Consider the following 20,640-nt stretch of genomic DNA (forward strand, 5'->3'; position numbering starts at 1 on the left):
AAATCCTACTAAAGCTTTCCATACCACTCGTTCACATCGTTTACTCACTATCATCTTCTCTTTATCCCATCTATTCTACTAAGCATCAAGGTTTTAACTTTCTGCTGTCATTCTTCCTGCAGATATGCCCAAACAGCTTAAGTTTCCTTCGAATTCTACATGAAATTCTCTTTGGGCTTTACTTTCAATATACCTTTTTCATTTGTTAACTTTTTCATCTTATTTCAAATGTCAATATTCTACACATGTAATGGTCAAAATACTGTGAGAAGTGGGTCTGTTGCTCCTTAAGTATGAAGCGGCTAACCTCTTCCAGCTCCTGTCCTTTGATTTCTACTTGATTTTTCATCCTCTTCTTTCGAAATGTTAGTGTTTTAGTTTTATCGATTGAATTATCAATCCATATCTCGTTCGTTCTTCACTTAACTTGAACATTATACTTTCTGATTCTTCTACATCAATAATGATATCATCTGCAAATCTGCTATCATTCACATCATGATAAAAATGATCTGAGATATTGGGTCTCCTTGTCTCTTCGAATTTCGCCACAAATTCTCACAACAACATCTTCATAATATCATTGTATTCTGCAACGAACATATCAGATTCCTGTCCACTCCAAAAGATTCGAGTACAGTCCATGCTATTTTCTGATCTCTACAGTCAAATGCTTTATAGAAGTTAACAAAGCAATTATGTATGAATATTTTTACGTAGAGCTTCCACAATTAATCTTAACATTAATACTTGGTGCTCATATTCTAGATTTTCTTCCATTAGTTTCCTTATTCTTTCTGTTAATATCATCATATTAACAGAAATAATAAGAAAAGTTGTTCTGTAGTTTTACAATCCTTTTTGCTTCCATTTATTATTATTTTTTTAAAATTGATCTTGCCATTTTCTGGTGTTTCTTTTCGTTCCCATTCAATGTTACACAACCGGGGTAGTTTGTCCATCATACCCTAAGCATCATGTTTCAACATCTCTCCAGTAATTTCATCATTCCCGGGACTCTTTTACGGTTCTTCAGATGTTTGACTTCCTTATCACTTAGTATATGTCTCTCGTTCGCTGCTTGGTGGTGATATTTCCATCAATTCATCAATTAACCTTTTTCGAATCTCAATATCTCCCTATCCTACAACTCCGAGTAGTATTTACGTACTATGCATCTCTCTTCTATATTCATCGTGATTTCTCCCTTTATTATATTATTTATTGTATCCAAATGATTATAAAGTATATTTTGATCTGTTTGCAGTAAAAATGCTTCACACATCTATTACAAAAAAAAACAAAAAAAAAACACAAAAATATCACTTTTAAATTTCTGTATCTAGGATTAAATTTGGAAAAAATGGATACTAAACAACTCTATTTAAAAAATTAATAAGAAAATAAATTGATTTTAAATTTCATTCATAATTTTAGTTTATAATTTATTATGCCTAATTTTTATATATAATTTATATGTAGCAAATGAAATATAAATGACTTATTAAAATAAATCGGATAAATCTATCATATCTTGATAGACCTGTTTAGTTTTTTGAAATCGTATTACATAATTTTCTAACGAGCTTCTTACACAATATATTCCTTTTCACAGTTTTAGTTCTAAGAGCATCGAAATCTAGAAATAAAACAGGACACAGTTCATCTTGGTTGAGTGCCAAATCCCAATAAATACAAGGTTTAATTCGTGATGCGCCTACTAAATCACAATAAAAATATAATTCCAACTTCATATTCTTCATACGCGTCGAAGCCAATAAGAAATGATAATATAAATAAATAAAACAACGTTGTCTTGTTTCAGAATATTTATGAGAGATTACCAGATCATTGGAGACACTATCCGATCCTCCTGAAGAATTGGGAGCAATGAAAGCTTTAAGAATATTTTAAAATTTAAAAAGAAAATGACATAGGAATCATGGTATGACGTAATGTTTGGAAAATAGCCCAACATTCACCGCGGCAGACATGCGTGGTTGTGTTGAACATCAAATAATGCATTATGTTATAAAATAAGTAAGTAAAATTGCAGCATATATTTAGTCTCGTATTTACAGGAGAATAAAGGTTTAACGGGAAAAAATATACATAAATGAAATGTAAATATGAATGTAAATAAACAAATATATGTAGAACGCAGTGTATACTCGTCTCAATAAGCAAATGTAGGAATCTGAACTTGGTTTCTCGGAGTAGGATTGTACTATATATAATTATGGAGTCAAATGGTCTAGGAACAAAGAGACTTCTATCGTTACAGGAAGTCATTACATTTTAATTGCAGATAGTTTTAATGACAATGACAGTAATATGATAGGCGTTTGAGTCTTCAGTAGGTAAAAATGCCCCAAGGTTCACTTCGCAAACAGTGAACTTGTAAGCTAATTAAAAAAGAACCCAGTTGTCTTATAATAATGATGCCGTAATGTATAGCCTTGCAATTTCGACAATGTTAGGATCAAAGTTTACAATTTATAGGTTAAAAAATATTTTTAAGAAACTCGACCAAAAGTATAACCTGACACTAAAGGACACAACGCTTTAACATGATATTGAAAAAAAAAATCATAAAATTTAAAGAAAAATATTATAATTTTACTTTGTTGTATACTACTGTGTGTGTGTGTGTGTGTGTGTGTGTGTGTGTGTGTGTGTGTGTGTGTGTGTGTGTGTGTGTGTGCGTGCCTGCGTGCGCAACTACGTGTTCCAGTCTCCATCATCATCATCATTATCGTCATCATGGATCGAATACTTATTGAACAGGCAAGTTTTATGCCCAACGGCAGCTGCTGTGATCAGGTTCTATCTTTGACAAACAACTGGAATTCATATGTTACATAGTATAATATGTAATATATGAAGAAATTTTTACTTTTATCTTAAACAAATAATATTGACTAAAATAAGTTAATAAAATTTATTAAAAATAAAAGGATTTAAAAAAATTTTTAAACTTTTTTCAAAATTAATTTCCAACACCTTTTTTTAGTTGTAATAAATGAAATTGTAGAGGCACAAAAATTATTATCAAGGTTTTACGTACGTATTAATTTTACGTAGAGTTTGCTCACATTCTTCAAATGTCCACCTCTTTTCTTTCATTCCATCTTTAAATGCTTTTCCCTGTTCCCGTAGAATTGGCTATTTTGTAGTGTTGCGTGAAGAGTTTCCTACAAAATCCTTCATATCTCCTTGTGCTTTGTTACAGAAGCTAATTATATTTTCACCAATATTCTTTGTGAATGTTATTCTGCATTACATAACGGCTTATATATATATATATATATGAAAAAGACTCCTTCCTGTTTATGTTCCTGTTACGTGCTAAGCTCAATGGCTTGTCACAGTCAAATAATTCAGTTTTTTAGAAACATAATTAATACTGTGATAGGGCAGTAATCCTATCTGAAATCAATTGCGTGTTTTCTAAGGCTAGTTTGTCTGTCTTGCGGAAAAAGAAACTTAAGCTTCCAAGCAGGGAAAAACCTCTGCTATCTCCATATGCTTAAATTACGGTGGAAGTAGAACTCAGATCTTTCCAACAGAATTGTTGCTATTTGATTTTATTGTAGCTCTTTGGATATAATGTACTGTTGGAGCATTCTGTGCTTCTTTAAAAGACTAACTATATTTTGATTTTTACGAAAATTAACTGAACATCTTGGACACTTTTATTAGAAGAATCACAAAATATTTTTCAGTATCTTTGAGAAGTGAATTTGAGAGAACGCAGAAGGCAGAACATTACTGTTTCATAGGTTGATATCAGACAATACTCCGCATTGTCTGATATCTAGGATACAATGACGGGAAAACATTTATGAGCTTTTAGCTCGCCCTGTGAGGGCATGGGGGTTACGTATCTTCACTTGATATTAAGATGGCTTTAGATGTTTTATGTTTGTAGAGGTCTTTTTCATTGTAGTATGCAGTTTGTTGTACCAGTTCGTTATGGCGTGTAGTCGTTTTCAAGAACTTTGCTGCTAGAGAGTGCAAGAAAGAGGAGATATATGGGATATTTGTGTCCTGATGAATCTGAACGTTCCTGGCAAACCATGGAGCATTTAGAATCATTCGTAAACATTTGTTTTGCACTCGTTGCAGTTTAATAATATTAGTATTGGAGGTATGGTTTCAAGCTGGTGAGGCATAAGTAATTATAGGACGAATCACCATCTGCTAGAGTAGTAGTTTGTTTAATTTGCTGTTTTTGTTAATCAGGGGATGTAGAGTTGAGCGATGGCTTTAGATACCTTTGCACATGCGTTTCTAATATGGTTGTTGAAGCTTAATCTTTTGTCTAGTAGTATTCCGAGATATTTGATTTCAATTTACCAGGGAATTTTGGTATTAAACAGAAAGATGTCACCTTTGGGAGATGCTAATCTTTTAGTGAATAGTATAGCTATACTTTTCTGAGGGTTAACTTGCAATCTCCATTAAGAGAACCGTCGTTTTAGTTTTAGAATGTTATCTTAAGGTTTTTGGTTACAAGGTGTGGATGAAGTAATCTGGCTAAGACAGCTATGTCATCTGAATAAAGGGCCATGACATAGGATTATGCGGGATATCTGCCATATAGAATGAAAATAGAATCGGGGCCAGTAAGGATCCTTGTGGTACCCCAACCAAAATAAGACGTTGTGTTGAGACTGTTCCATTTATCTTGACCTGCATTGTTCTGTTCATTAATTTCATTGTATGATTTCATTAATTGTATCAACTTCAATGGAATGTTAAGGATAATGGGTTTATACAGCAGTCCATAGTGCCAAATTTTGTCAAAAGCTTTTGCGATGTCTAGGAATACGGCATCGGTGTGTTGTCTCCAGTTGTATCCTGTGGTGATGTATTCGATTAGCCTGTGGATCTGTTGAGCTGTGCTATGATATCGACGAAAGCCAAATTGTTCTTGCGGGATGATTTTTAGATTGTCAACTGATTCTTGAAGTCTGAAGAGGATGATTTTTTTTTCCAGCAAATTTTTTCCTAGATTTGAATGCAAGCTTATTAATCGATAATTTTGAGGTAGATGTGGATCTTTGTCCGTTTGTGTACTGAGACTATGTCAGCAGTTTTCCAAGAAGGAGGAAAATATTGTATTCTGAAAATTGCATTTTTAATGTTAGTAAGATGTAGGATAGCGTTACGGGTTAATAATTTGATAACTTTGTTTGTGATCAGGACCTGGAGCGTTTTATTCTTAAGCTTTTTTTTTTTTTTATGATGATAATTATTTCCGCTGGTGAAGTAAGCGTGATCAGGCTGGAATTATTGTCAGATTGTTTTAGTGTTCATCTGACATGGCGATGAATTGTGTATATATAGTTGATGTTTAAGTTTTCATATGCTGGTTTACACCGCTTTTCCAAATCCCTTGCTATGGTTTCTGCTTTTTCAGCATCCGTGTGTGCAAAGCACAGATCTTGGAAAGGGGAAAGAGATTTATTCTTGTTTCTGAGGTTTTTTAAGAGTTTCCAGCTGGAGTGATCAGCAGGGATGATAGATGTTAACTTATTTTCCCATTGTTGATTTCTGTGATTTTTGAGAGCTTCTCTTACTGAGCCATTCATTTATTAAGATTTTTTTTTGTCTTGAAGAGCGCGTGTGTTATGAATATCTCTTCTTTGCTTTGGTTTTCTCTCTAATTTTATTCATGATATCTTCTGAAAGACGACTGAGCTTGAGGGCAGCTGTAGTTTTGTTGACTGCTGCTAGTGCGTTTTGGTTTGATTTGGGAGATTTTGTATTGCTAAGTCAACTTCTTTCTTTGACCTTATACAGGGAACAGGACCGATATATTCAGGAAGTACTTTAGATAATTTTCCCCAAGCTATGAAAGAGTGTGGGGGGAGGGGGGGGGAGACAGTTGTTCTTGTTTTCTTAGATGAAGTAGAATGGGATTATAGTCTCACAGCAGTTCATTTAATGTTCTGAGGCTGTACTGATATTTAATATTCTGTAGAATGGCAATATCTAGGATGTCAGCTGTGGCAGTAAGAATTTGGAGTTGGCTCGGTGGGGCCTGTCACAACAGCGTAGTTAAATCCGGTGTAACTGAAAAGGATACGACCGTTCTTATTGGTAGATTTGCAATTCCAGGATGGATGTTTGGAGTTCAGATCCCCAGCGATGAATGGACTACCTAACGCCAAGAATGGCATCCAAATCAGAAAATAGCAAAGTTCTTGCCGGTGAGTTGTAGGCAGCATAGATTTTAAGTTTACCATCTGTGTTGGTGTGAACTTTAATGCCTGTAATCTCTAGGTTAGTAACTGGAGGACTGGTTAATGAATTGTGTTTAATGTTGTATTTGATAAAGATGGCAATGCCACCCCCCCTCTGTAATCTAGTCCGTCATTCGAATTCGAAACATGAGTTAAATACCAGGTTAAATATCTATATGAAATATTTATAAAGATGTTTTATAGTTTAAGGAAATTGAATGTATAAATCTGAATAATTTCAAATCAAATACATAAAATATAAGTATATAATTATATATTATATTGTAATTTATATTTTTATTCTGAAATATATTTATTTATAACGAATATGAAATTGTTCATATCGATTTAACATAAAAACTAGGGATTTGCAACTAGCGCCCTCATTAAACATTTTTAGACAAGAAATTGCATGTGAAAAGCAATATCATGTACTCAAAAAAATAAAATTACCACGCGATAACTACTATGATAACCTACACAGAGAGTTTTCTACACTGTTTCCGTTTCCATAAATTTAAATAGAGATAATACTGATAATTAGCTGTGTTAAATATGGATAAATGATCTGGTGCTCGTCATTATTTGGCTCAAGTAAGTAAGGTTCCCTTCTTTCTTGGAAACTCGAGTTTTAAACTACATAGCTAAAACAAAATCGACCTTAGAATTCACACTATTTTAACATAATATATACGTGTTAAGGATTAGTGTCCGGAGATAGGGACACTTGTCATCCATACCTTCTCTCCTGAAAGTCTCGATTCACTGATAGCCTGGAGCTCAGTTGTTACTTATAAATAAAGGGTGGAGACTGGCTGCCAACCGATCTTCAAAACATTAGGACTAAAAAAAAAGCTTCACCTACTTTTTGGAAATAAAATATGATACATTAAAAAAATTATAAATATTTAAAAAAGTGGTTCAATCACTTTTTTTAAAGATTCAATTTTGTAAAGATTACCAAGATGTTAATAATATTACTTTTAGTTCAGTCTAAGGTTCGAGTAAGATTCCAATAGGGGTGAAAAATGTGAACTAGGAAATTCCTAAACGTTATGAGCATGTAGTATTTAAATACAGCTTCAATCCCTTTAGTTATTAAATAATAAATATGATAGTTAAATTATATATTTAAATAAAAGTCATATTTTTGATTTGTGTCTATCTAAATATGCTATTTCAGGATCAACGAATTTCTAATAATCAAACATTGCGAAATTTCATCGGGAAACTAATACAAAACAGATCCAAAAACATTTTCTACTTCGATCATCAGAAATCGGGGTAGTAGTGGTAAAGCGATATCTTCAATGGTAGCTGTAGTTATTTCCAAGAAAATGACCACCACTTCCAACGATGTTCTAAGCACGGGAGAATATGGAATATAACTTAATGTGCAACTGGACGGGGTTTAGGGTCATTAGGAAGCTACACTTCGTCACGCAATTCTCCCATGCTCTTTTTAATGGTTCGGCGTCCTCCATTGTGACATCGGCAAGGACAACGATAGAGATGCTGCTTGTCTAATGTAGTTCAGAATTGCGTAATGGGGAAAAAATGGCCTAAGGCAGTAGATGAGGCAAGATCAATGTAATGAAGATTGACAACAGAGACTTCCTCTTGTAAAATATTCACATGCAGTAAGTGCTTATTATCAATGAAACTTCAACCTATCTTCGTACTGGAAGAGATTTTAAAATATTTGCATGCATTAATGGTAAAAGCTGTGGCATCCAGGAGTTAGACATTAATATTATACAGGGTAGACTCCACACTCCCTTGCATTTTTTTTTTTTTAAATCTCAAATTTTCTATCAAATATCAAGCTTATCTTTAGTGTGGATTTTAAAAATTACACGTGACACAAGTAACATTAAGGATGAATCAACAATGAAAACGTGTCAGTCACAGGTGAAAAAAAAAAAAAAAAAAAAAAAAAAACTTCCACATCTCTCTTAATTCCTAACGACATTAAAATTTTTTTTTTCTTTTATATTTAAAAGATAAAATATATTTAAAAAATTAACTAAGATGAGATTATTTTGACTGGGATGGTGGGTTGACTGAGCATGATCAGATTATGTCTGGTTTATTACATTGGCAATTTTTCTGCCCAATAAGTAGTTATTAATTTATTTAATATTCAATTACATTCTTCCAGCGATGATTGTTATCTTGATAAAATAAATAAAGGTTTTCCATCATTTGCATATGAAAAAAGAATTCAGAAAAATAATTTTAATAATTGCTTGTATACACTTGGAAATGTATATTTTAAACTAATGTGATTTATATTGCCTATTTGTGTGTGCGTGTGTGTGTGTGTGTGTGAGAAAGAGAGAGAGAGAGAGAGAGTATATATAGTTCATTATATTTATAATTTATATACCTAGTCCATTGTTATGCTTCAAACTTATCAGCATAATTTTGAAATTATACACCAAATGTTCATAATATGCCCAAACGCGCTTCCTCTTATTAATATAAAAATAAAAAATTAATTAATTAATTAAAATAAAATAAATAAATAAAAATAATAAAAATAATAAAAAATAATAATAAAAAAAATATATATATAAGCTAAATATTAGATAATTCTGCATAGTTTGGCCGGTAGTTGTCGTATTATCCTCTCTACAATCAACAGAAATTCAAAACAGAATTCAAAAATGCACAATGACAAGGAATAGTTGGTTCTGAGTTGGTTAACAATGGACTGTAATAGGATATTGCAATCCTCGAATGAGGAAAAAAATGAAAAAAGAATAAAAAAAAATTAACTGGGTATTTTTAAAACGCAATCAGTTAGCAGCATCAAAATCGATTCATTTTTTCAGTGTGTTTCAAGCTTCATAAAAATGTCAGTTTTTTTTTTGTTTGTTTTTCTGATATAAATACACTTATTCCCGTTCCTCATACAAAATAGCAATGAATTGTTATTCCAAAATGTGTATTTGTGTTTTTGTCTTTTCAGTAAGAGAGTAATGGTACTTCCCTAACCTGTGAAGGAATACAATTTCAAACGAGTTATATTTATGCAAGGCTACAACAGCTCAATCCATCACTTCTGGTGACAAGCTCATGTTTGTTCCCTGGAACCCGCCCTAAAGGGAGAAAAAGTGCTGTTAAAAACCTTCAGAACTTTGCTTTTACAGCTTGTCTTGTCTGTAATTCCATGACACCAAAAGCGCGCTTTATAGTCGGTTTTTACGAAATAAAATAAAAAAAAAATTCAAGTTATTTATTTAATTTTTTTATATATTTTTTAAGTTCTTCAAGAGCAGTTGTTTACGAAGTGCGATCAAATAACTCCTCTCTCTCTCTCTCTCTCTCTCTCTCTCTCTCTCTCTATCTATCTATCTATCTATCAATCTATCTATCTTTCTATCTATCTCTCAGTAATAATGTCATCTACCTGATATCGTCAAGAAATTAGATTATTGCTTAATCATAGACTCAGGCGTGAAGTAACTTCACGACTAGTTTATTTCTCCATAGAGGCTATTGACTTCACATCAGTTGCCTGGGAAGGGGTCACTACCCAGACCGGTTTCGACCTTTAAGTAATGTTAAAGTGTAAGCCCATTTTCCCAAAATTCTTAAAATTTAACTGAACTACAAAATTATTTTCAATCTTACGAAGTAAACCAAAAGAATCACTTATAAATCAGATCAAGAGTAATTTGATTCATTCCAGGACAGTATACTCAGTGACAAACAGACAAGAAAATACCATTGAAAAGAACCTAATCAACTTCCAGACAGAAAACCAATACGCTAACAGTCGGAGCCTAACCCAGACCTAACGTCAAGTTTAAATCAACGTAAATTTAGTATATTATTATACGTTGTTCCCACTCACGATTATTGTTAAATTTTTGGAAAAAATTCAGTTTTAGAAAGTTTTCAATAGTTAGTTATAATATATATTATACTTGACAAGAAATTATAAGTTTAATCCTATACCATGATATAGGATACTAATGCAATCGATGTGTAGTCTGCAGCCTCTATATACAAGTATACTACTCAAAATTATTCACACCTATGATTACACTTAGGTAAAGAATTTAAAGCAAAATAATTTCTTGTGAAGTATAATATACATATAACCAAACGGAAAAGCTTCCCATAGACATTTACTTATATCTTTCGCAATTTGATAGAGCAAGCTGTTCACGCCATCTATGAAAATATTTGTAAAAATTATAGACAGAAAGAACCTGTGAAAAGATGAAATTCATAACGTCCCAAATCTGGAGCGAGACAACAGCAGCAACTTTTTTTTTTTTTTTTTTTGAAAAAAAAAAAAAAATTCTAGCATATATTCAGATAAGTTTTCAAAATATTTTGGCATAATCTCGGTGTAATTTATGTGTATTTTAAAATACAGTTTTGAAATAAACGATGAATGACAGCATATTATATTTAATATGCAGCTAGAGGCGGAGCTTACTAACTACAGTAGTGCCATCTAGCTTCAGTCGAGAATCTTTTTATTGCAACTAGTTCATTGTTATGCTTCAAATTTATCAGTATAATTTTGAAATTATACACCAAATGTTCATAATATGCCCAAACGCGCTTCCTCTTATTAATTTGGGGATAAATAGTAATAATAAGCGAAAACAAACAAATAATTAAATTTAATTAATTAACAATTACTTAACTATTATTATCACCACGCATTAATTAGAAAATAAATGATTCTTCGTGAAATTGCTGTAAACAAATTCAATGAAAAAAGCTCTAACATTGCTTAATTGTTTTTATCGGGAAATAAAAAAAGCAAGGGCTTGTATCTTTAAGACTGTTATATAACCTGTTGTGTATATTTTTAAGTCTCCATTTTTGACTTTTAAGGAAGAAGTTTCCCAATAAATAAATGATGTCCACGGGTAATAAAATCTTTATCTGCAGGCTATAAAATAATAGCTTCAGTTTTTTTAACTCCATTCTTGTCTAAATAGCGCAATTTATCCTCTAAAATAGGACAGGAGGTGGTCGCTTTAAGCACACACCTGTTTGTTAGCATTTATGTCATTTATGACCTTATTTGCTGCTTTCGTATCTGCAAAGTGATATGTTGTGACGAAACTCGTGTGTGTGCGGCAATAATAAACGAGTTATCATTTGACAGAGAGTGGTTTATATCCTGATATGAATGTGTGGGGGTAACAGGAAATGAAATATCTTTGTCTTCAAATATTTTAGAGCTTTAAAAAAGGGTCAAACGAAATACCTTTTAGTAAGAAAATAAAGCAACAAAAGAACTGTCATTTGGCCAACTTGGATTAATTATTTGCAAATTAATTTATTTATATTTACTATCATAATACAATAAAATATTTATTTACATAAATAAGACTATAATCATATGTATATATCTTAATATTAACAATGTATAATAACAAAATGTATGCACTATGGTCTTGTTTTAATTAACATCGCTACAGCGTCTGTTAACGACATGGAAATTTCATATTATCTAGAACAGATTAGAAGAAATTGTACACGTTGTTGTTCAACTACATTAATGGCACGCTTGTTGTGTTCTGGGTATCTATTGGTATGATAGATTAATATTTCCAAAGGGTCTAATTTGGGAAACCATATTTCCTACACAAGAGCTTCAGTATATAGCTTTCGCAACTGGATCATGCCTTTGTTTATAAGCTGCATGAGCAATCTTGCTGCAAGAGCTAATTAGATAGTCTGCTGCATAGGCGTCCACCGAAGGGGGCAAACGAGGCACTTCCCCCCCCCCCTTGGGATCCACCTGCGAAAAAAAAAATTAAATAAAAATTTATTGATGTAATTATTTGCCTCCAAGCTTTGTCCTCCCTGGAAAATTTTCTACGGACGTCCATGGTCTGCTTTCTTCTGTGCATACCTCGATGCAATCATTAAATGCTCGCTTTTCTTCTTCTGCTGTTTGCTTGACTTGTAAAAATCATTCCTGTAATCACATACACATTATGGATAATTGACTGGACATAAGCCGATTTTACATGCCTTTGCTCGTAAAACACAAAAATTATTTTTTATGAGTCGTAAATACATTTTTCAACCTCAGAATTGTTTCTTATATTTGGAATCCTTAAAAAAAATTAAAAAAATAAAAAATTAAAATTTCTGAATGCAAAATATGGTCTGCCTCAAGAATTTCTAGGTATTTGTAGAATTCATTCTTGAACAAGTTTTTAATTTTCCTTCCGTATGCAAATATGAGTCGATTTTTGTCTAACATTTTGCTTCGTACTATAGACAGTGTTGCATATTCATCAAAGCCAAATTCCACTGAAAATTCGCAGTGAAATAAGCAGGGACTCAATTTCTCTGAATGATTTTCCACCTAGCTTAAGATAATCAAAGTACAGCAAATGTAATATTTTTCTTGCTTTCTTCGTTGTTTCCTATCTGAAACTAGCTTTCTTTAGAATTAATGTTAGAGGAATCAATGGTATTATTAACAATAGACACGATGACCTCCTCTCTCTTTGTGGTCACCAGTTATGACCACATAGTTTTCCACTTAGCCATAACTGCTGCTAGGAATTTTCTCATGTTTTATTCTATTCTTTTTCTAGCCCATTTTATAACAATTTTTGTTTATAGGCCTCCCCATTTATCTCCATCTTTCTCCAGTGAAGACTTCCCGATGCCAAAATTCTCCAACCATCTTCTCTCTTGTCATCCAGGCATTTGTCTTCTTTCATATGAATGCCATTGGGTGATTATCTTTGACCATCTATCGCTGTTCACCGTGCAATATGTCCTGCCCATCTTAATTTTAAAATTTCTTCCCTTATATCCAACAGTTTTGTTTCTTTTCTTATATCTTCATTCCTGATTTTGTCTTGCAGTCTGATGTTTAAAGTGCTTCTCTTCTTTCTACGCTTAGTTTTTCTCATTCTGTCCGGTATTTGGTTATTGGCCATGTTTCTGATCTCTGTTTCAAATGGGATGACGTAATGGTTGAAAAGTTTCTCTCTATTCAGATTTTTACTCACTATTATTAATTTTTTTTCAATTTTCTATCAAGAAGTATAAGTCTATCTATAGCGAAAACAGATGGTGGCCATTCCTACTGCATGGTAATGAAACGTTACTATTTTTAAAAAAAATCAACAGAAGTGCACGCCATATACGAATTTAAATCACAGAAGTCTGATGAAGCCGATAACATGTAGCACGAGAATCGTTCTTTTCCCCCTACCCGATTAGAATGGAGGATAGACATAGTTCACTTCAACAAATAATAATTCAAACGAAAATTTTAAAATGGAAAAGCAAAAGGCATTACAAAGATACCTGATTATTTAATTATTTTAAACTAGAACCTCGGTGCACATGACTCACTAAAATAGCTCCTAATTGCGTAACGTTTTATTATTGAGACAACCAGATAGAGAAAAGCAGACCATATTGTTGCCATGGAAGCATACTCTCGCATCAGTGCAAATACGAACAAATTAAAAATAGAATAGGATACACTGCATCGTCCTACACAGAAATTATGTGAGATTTGGGTAGGTCTCCATACAACTGAAAAATGAACTTATAAACACTACTTCTCGCAAACTATTCTTAAGGGCTCAGAAGCAGATATGCAAATATATCAAATATGTCGGTTAGTTGGCCGAGTGATTAGCGTATCCGTCCTCAACCAATAGGTTGTGGATTCGAATTTCACTATAGATATATTTGGTGGATGTCTTCGGTGGGAGATGAATATCATCGTTCAGTTTGAGTGAGACCATTATCCTGCTTATGGGAGGCTTGAAGTGACTTGAAAAAAGTTCTATATTTGGTCTATAGAGTAAAATAATAAAACAAAGCATTAAAAAGGATATTGGTTTAAATAAAAAATGGCAAAAATAGAAAATCGTAAATAATAATAATTTCAAAAAATTAAAATCACGAAATGTTCTAATGATTTTAAACTTTGAAATATTTTTAATTTAAACTTTTTTAATTTAAATATTTTTAATTTATTTTTAAAATTTTTAATTTTAAAATATGAAAAATAAAATTATTTCATTATTAAAAAAAACAATCGCTGATAACAGTCAATTTTAATGATTTTTTTAAAATTCAATATTTTTTTCAATATATTTTGAAGTTTTTCTCTTCTGATACCATGCAAAAAAAAAAAAAAAAAAGTTGCATATAAAATACTTTCAGCAATTATCCTGTACGGTAACTACTACTCAAACGGAACCAATTTAAACAACGACCTGTGTACCTATGACCCTTAGATCTCTATCGTCCCAACCCTGAGCCCGCAGGGTAAAAATTGAAGGTGGCAGACAACCAAAAAGTTGTTTACAACGGACGGTAAGTCGAGGTCATCCCTTCAACTATTCAGACAAGTTAGAATCGTTACATACTTGAATAACTTGGTGACGTTCTTTTGGTGTCTGTTACCAAACGAAAGAATCAAGTCCCTATCCTCCCGCGTCTTTCCCCTTCGATACTCCTTTTGTTTACACGGGAAAAGAGGCGTAGAGAAATTTCTAACGGGCGGCTGGTAATATTTGAATGAGTCACTAGTTCGCTCTTTCCTTCTCGCAAAATCTCGTCTGCCGTTCGCTGTAGACGACAACAGCACACGTGCGTGCAGGTGCTGGAGTATCCGCCGTGTGAAGCCAGTTGTGCTAGTGGCATCCTATTCACACTGTGCGCTAGTCACTCCCCATAGTAAGTTGTGTTGCTCTGAGAAAAGTTATCATGTTTCATCCTAAAGTCTCATTTACAATTTTTGTAGTCATCTCTTCTTTAACCACGACCTGGGGATACAAGGAGGGATTTTCTAAGGACAAGTGTAACGATATGCATCCTATAGAACCTGACACTCCTATCGTTAATGGGGACAAATTTAATTCTGGAGAAGAACTTAATGGTACGATCCTTGAAACCACTACAGAACAGACGGGATCAGAACTGTATCCTTCTATGGAGGAAAGTCCATATGAGATCGAACCCAGTTCATCTAAGTTTAAACTCAGAAGACCAGTTGAATGTAAGTTAAGATTTGAAAATCAAAATATATTATAAATTCAATTAATTTTTATGAAACGCTTTGTTTTTTTAATAAAAATTAATTTAATTTTAGTACAAAATAATTACAACGCAGAATCCTTCAGACTAATTGGAACACATAAGCTTGTATTATTCAGAGCAATTTACATTTTGTCGTCTGCCAAACAAAACGCAGTAAGCGACATCTCAAAGAATTTTCATATATATATAAAAAATAAAGAAAAAGAACAATAGACAAAAACTATTTGTAGGTAACCATCCTTCAGATGTACGATAATAAATTTAATAAATCAAAAGGTAAATATTAACTGATCAATAAATATAATAAAATTTGTTGGAAAAGAAATTTAAACCTCTCTGCACGATTAGCGTTGCTATAGCGACCAAATACTGTTGTAACAGAAATGGAATATGTCAGTGTATATTCACTGATAATTTCTTATTTGTATAAATAATTCCTTTATTTATTTTTTTTTTTTCAAATAATATAATTTCATTTTGAATTTTGAGAATTTCAGGTAATTTTTAGCATCATTTAAACAACTTATAAAGCATGAAATGAAAGCATTCTTGAAACAAATAAGTATCATCTAAATGGTGCCACCAGCAACTTAACTTCGAATTGAAATTCTTCGCGTTTCTCCTGTTACGAAATCAGTGTTCAAATAACGTCTTTTATTTTTATAATCTCTTGGAAGTTTTCATTCGAGTTGACCAATGTTGTGTTGTGACCTACATTGCATCCTCAGTGGTTTCATTATTCCAAAGAATAGCAAAAAAAAAAAAGTAATATAGGTAAATGAAAGATTTTTCTTGCCGCCAGATGTCTCGCATCGATTATTTTAATCTATCTACATTTTCAAGATAAGGAAATCCGACAAAGAAAAATAATTTAAACACTATCAAATATTTGTATAAATATCTGTTCAAAAATTAAGAAATAAATAATATAAATAAATAAATAAAATAAAATTTTAACTAAATGCTAGTTTTATTTTTATAAAAATATACATCTTAGTTTAATTAAAACGAATGTGTAGAAAAATTAAATATATCATGCATCACAATTAATTTTAAATGTAATTGATGCATTTTTCAATTTACTCTTCTGATTTTTAAAATATAAATATACACAAGCAGGGTATTTTATTGGAATGAAGTAGTTTTGTATTTAAAAAAAATGGAAAACAAATGTGATTATTACCAAGCCTGATTGTTACCATTTAGAGTGCTACATATACATTGAACAAAACTGGAATAGGAAACATTCTAAAAATGACAAGGGGCAATAATGGTACTACTTTGCACTCTTTCGACAGTTATTTCGTATCACACTTCGGCATTACGACTAATGCAATGAGGCGGTGTCTCTATGTTTGTTTTTTGGTCAGTTTATCAGTTTCTGGGAAAAACCTTGTCCCCTTTACTTGAAATTCTTAGTTTCAAAATTGAAATATTATTTTGTCTATATATAGACAAAATAAAATTAGGAAAGATTAGCTGCTGATTTAAAAAGTACTATCTCCCACAAAGGAGAAAAACATAGACCATCGGATCTGTTTAAGATGATTCTTTATAAAGCTGTTCCATGAGGAAACGACTTTTATGAAGAACTCTTGTTTTCTTCCATGCGAAGTATGCTATCAACACTATGTCTAGTGTTGATAGCATGCTTCGCAAGCCCAGACTGTTCAGGCTCAAGGTGTTGAATATAACATTTGTGTTCTTCTAGCCGAATAAAAGCAGTTCTTCCTGTTTGTCTGAAATAAGATAACCCACAAGAGCAAGGAATCTGGTAGACGCCTGAATAATTGAGATGTGGAAGCTTGTCTTTAGGAGAAGCGAGAAAGGTAGAGATTTTTCTGACGGGGCAAAAGGCAACAAAACTATTTTAAAACTTTCGCTATGCGTTCACTAAAGCCTTGCACCAGACATTACGAACACATGCTTATGAAGTTTACACACATGCGCATTGATTTATGATTAAAAAAATATAAATCAGATTGAGATGCTGTTTAATATCTGATTATTCAATTTATTTATAATTTATTTTTATGAATTTATTGGAATTTTAGGGTATAGTATACATACATTAAACTAATGTCAAACTTTTAGTTAAACATTTAACAACAACAAAATAAATAAATAAATAAAAATAGTGGGTTATGCTCCGTGATAAAATTAGTTGTTTATTTCCCTAGGTATTTATGGGACATACTGTATTTTTAATATTCCGTGTAATGTTTCGAATATTCTTAAATTTTGTCTTGAGTCAAAAAGAGGATGTTGTTGAGTCTGCATACAGTCTTATCGAAAAAGAAACAGGCTGCAAGTGAAAAGATTCTTTTTGAGTCCTCAGTCAACAAACCTTTTCCTTAACCTCAGTTAAACGAAAGTAAGATATGAAGGAGGGGATTTATCATCTACGAGGTTCTCTATTTATTTTTGCCTTAGCAACATACCAGGAATACACATCTGTTATTGGAGTCCTCTTTCACCAGGGGGGAGAGAGAGAGAGAGAGAGAGAGAGAGAGAGAGAGAGAGAGAGAGAGAGAGAGAGAGAGAGAGAGAGAGAGAGAGAGAGAGAGAGAGATCTTTTATTCCATTTCCGACAAATATAGGGCAGAAGAGAAAAAGAAATAAGCATATGGGAAATTCTCCGAGTAAAAAAGACGTTAGAAAAATTGTCGGCATGTTAGTGGGCAAGCCTAAGCTAGAGAATGCTTCTTCCTAGTAGAGGAAATGGATTTTTTTCACCCCTGCTGAATGTTATTGAAAATCTATATTATTATGCAGGTGTACCAATTCCAAAAAAAAAGTACAGAAGAAACATCTCACATTTACTAGACAGTTTGGCATCAGGAAGTGAATTTTATTTTTTTCGTAAGCTGTTTGTGCATATTACCTGTAGTTAGGCTTAGCCTAGTTCAAGCGTTCTAAAAATTGATTGTTAAAGGTCTAATTTTCATTTAGAGTTTAAATCTTATACCTTCCATGTACAGAATTAGCAACATTTGCAAAAGTAACATGAAATATTTCAATAATTAGTGACCGTCCATCTATCCCGTATTTGTCGTTTTAAATTCTTGTACTTTGAAAATACACAATGAAAATACAGAGCTCACTGCTACCTGTATTTAATCATAACTTGGGGAGAAAATAAAGTAATTTGAACAGTTGACTACCTGGTTAAAGTGCAATGTTCGTGTTCGCTCTTAGAAGCTACCTCTTGCTCCGCCTACACCCAAAAGATGGCATGTAATAGAGAAAAAACAGGTTATCCTATGTGACTGTTTCCAAATGGAACGTTTAACTTATTAATACCTCCTTAAGTGTGACCCAAGGTTATCGGTAATAGTATTGCGGGTTGTCTTTAATTAACCATTAATTGTACATTTGAGTCTAAAGTTTTCTCTGAAAGAGTGATATAAGATGTCCAATTATGCTGTCACAGATGAATAAATAGGAAACATGACGCATGTTTAAGATCTTTGCAAGCATTTTCCTTAAAACGGCTGATAGAGAGAAGTGCTCATAGTAAAAACTTTGTTAACTAATGGCAGAAGACATGCTAGATAGCAATAATTTATGTAAATAACTGATAAGTTTTGTTGCCTGGAGGTAAACGGTTCCAAGGCTAAGTAAGAGGCAGTGGTTATTTTACCTACTCTTTTCCCTATCTTTTAAAGTTTATTTTGTTATTATATTATTTTGTATTGGCATAAATAGCATTTTTTTTTCTAAATAAATATTAACAATAAAAAAATTAAGATTTCTGTTTTGAATACGAAATTTTTAATAATTTCGGTTTCAATTATTTTAGATCCTTATAGTCCTTATAAGGACTGGCTTGAAGGGGCGAAGCAAGAATGCTTTTCATCTTCCCCGTTATCTGTAGAGGACAGTGTAGGGATAAGGTGTTATTGAGCTATTAAATTATTAAATTAAAGCTCTGATCATGGCAGGAGGGTAACAGCAATAGCCGAGCCTCAGTTAGAACTTCATTGGCTACAGCATTGCCATCCGTTACCCTCCAAGGGTATTGGATTGAATGAATCATTCACCGCATCTCACGGTCGATTGATTCAGTCTTCCAATTATTTTAGATTTTAATAATAAATTTATATATAGATTTTTTTTTTAAAAAAAGAAAAGGTGTTACTTAAATCTCTGAGAAATATCACAAATAAAAATAAATAAAATAAATAAGTTGTATAAATTTAGAATAACTTATTGATTTCTTATGTTTTCTTTTATTTTCTTCTTAAACATTTCAACCAGTTAGAAAATATCTGGGTTATTCTTAACAATACAGTCCTAATTTCTCGAATTAACATTTATGAACACTACCCGTGTCTTACTGTCTTAAAAGTTGCATGTGTGCTTCGTTGTCATAGCAACCTACACTTGTCGCATGGTTTCCATGGGATTCAGTATGAAACTTTTCCGTTGTGAAATGAGTTTTAGTAAAAATTTTGATATGAGCTGATATCGCTGTGCACAAAAATCGTTTCTAGTCTTTATTCAGAAAAATAAACTGATAAAACCTAAATCGTTATACTGTAAAACAGCGAGCGCGACCGATTTTTTACCCTTATGTGTTATTGAAACCAAAGTAACACCATTTTATTGGGACTTTGAAACAACTAAATAAAATCTCAGTGAAATAGATTAGCTTAATGAAATACGATTCTATATTTTACCAAGATTGCTGTTATAACATTGTAAATATTACCTTAAACTACTATTTTCATCAATATTTGAATGAGAAATTCTAATCGAAATACAAATAGGGTTGACAACGCATGAGGTCAGCAATGTGGATGTTTTAAAACAGTTCGTAAATTTTTTTTTTTTTTTTTTTCGTGATAAACGGGTCGGATGAGCAAGTTGTCAGTTTGTAAAACTGGTAAATACACACTTTGAACGTATTTACAAAGGGCTGAATCTTTTTTTTTTAATTATATTTCTTGTAATTACGGACATAGTTTGAGACAGTAATGTAGCTTTTATGCTACTTTTAATATAAATGAATATATTTTTCTCATAAGTGGACACTTGTATACCACAACATTTTTTTTTTAGTAAAAGATCATATCCACATTTTCATAAAACTAATTTCATACTGCTTTCATTTGCAAAATTAAAATTTTAATTGTATTTTGAATGTGAATTATGCTTAAAATGACTTATCTCCCTATGACAACCAATAAAAACCATATTAAGAAAATGAATTCTATTTTAATTTTTAACATGTTTTTTTTTTCTTCTTCAAATGTTTATTTAAACTTGCAATAAAAATTTGAAGATTTAAAATTTCATTTCAGAAATTAAATTAAAAATA

General features: G+C 32.1%; 1 protein-coding gene across 1 annotated transcript in view; it reads left to right on the forward strand.

Moving 5' to 3' along the window:
• The first annotated feature begins 14,857 nt into the window (after positions 1–14,857).
• The window catches only part of LOC150100042 (uncharacterized), a 148,059-nt gene continuing 142,276 nt past the window's right edge, over positions 14,858–20,640 (forward strand). Inside the window, exon 1 of the mRNA XM_090402714.1 lies at positions 14,858–15,276. Coding sequence (XP_090258840.1) covers positions 14,985–15,276 — 292 coding nt within the window. The 5' untranslated portion in view covers positions 14,858–14,984. The remainder of the gene's footprint in view (positions 15,277–20,640) is intronic.

The sequence above is a fragment of the Typopeltis vanoorti genome, chromosome 13 (assembly GCF_054136105.1).
Source record: "Typopeltis vanoorti isolate ZY-2024b chromosome 13, IOZ_Tvanoo_1.0, whole genome shotgun sequence".
Classification (NCBI taxonomy): domain Eukaryota; kingdom Metazoa; phylum Arthropoda; class Arachnida; order Uropygi; family Thelyphonidae; genus Typopeltis; species Typopeltis vanoorti.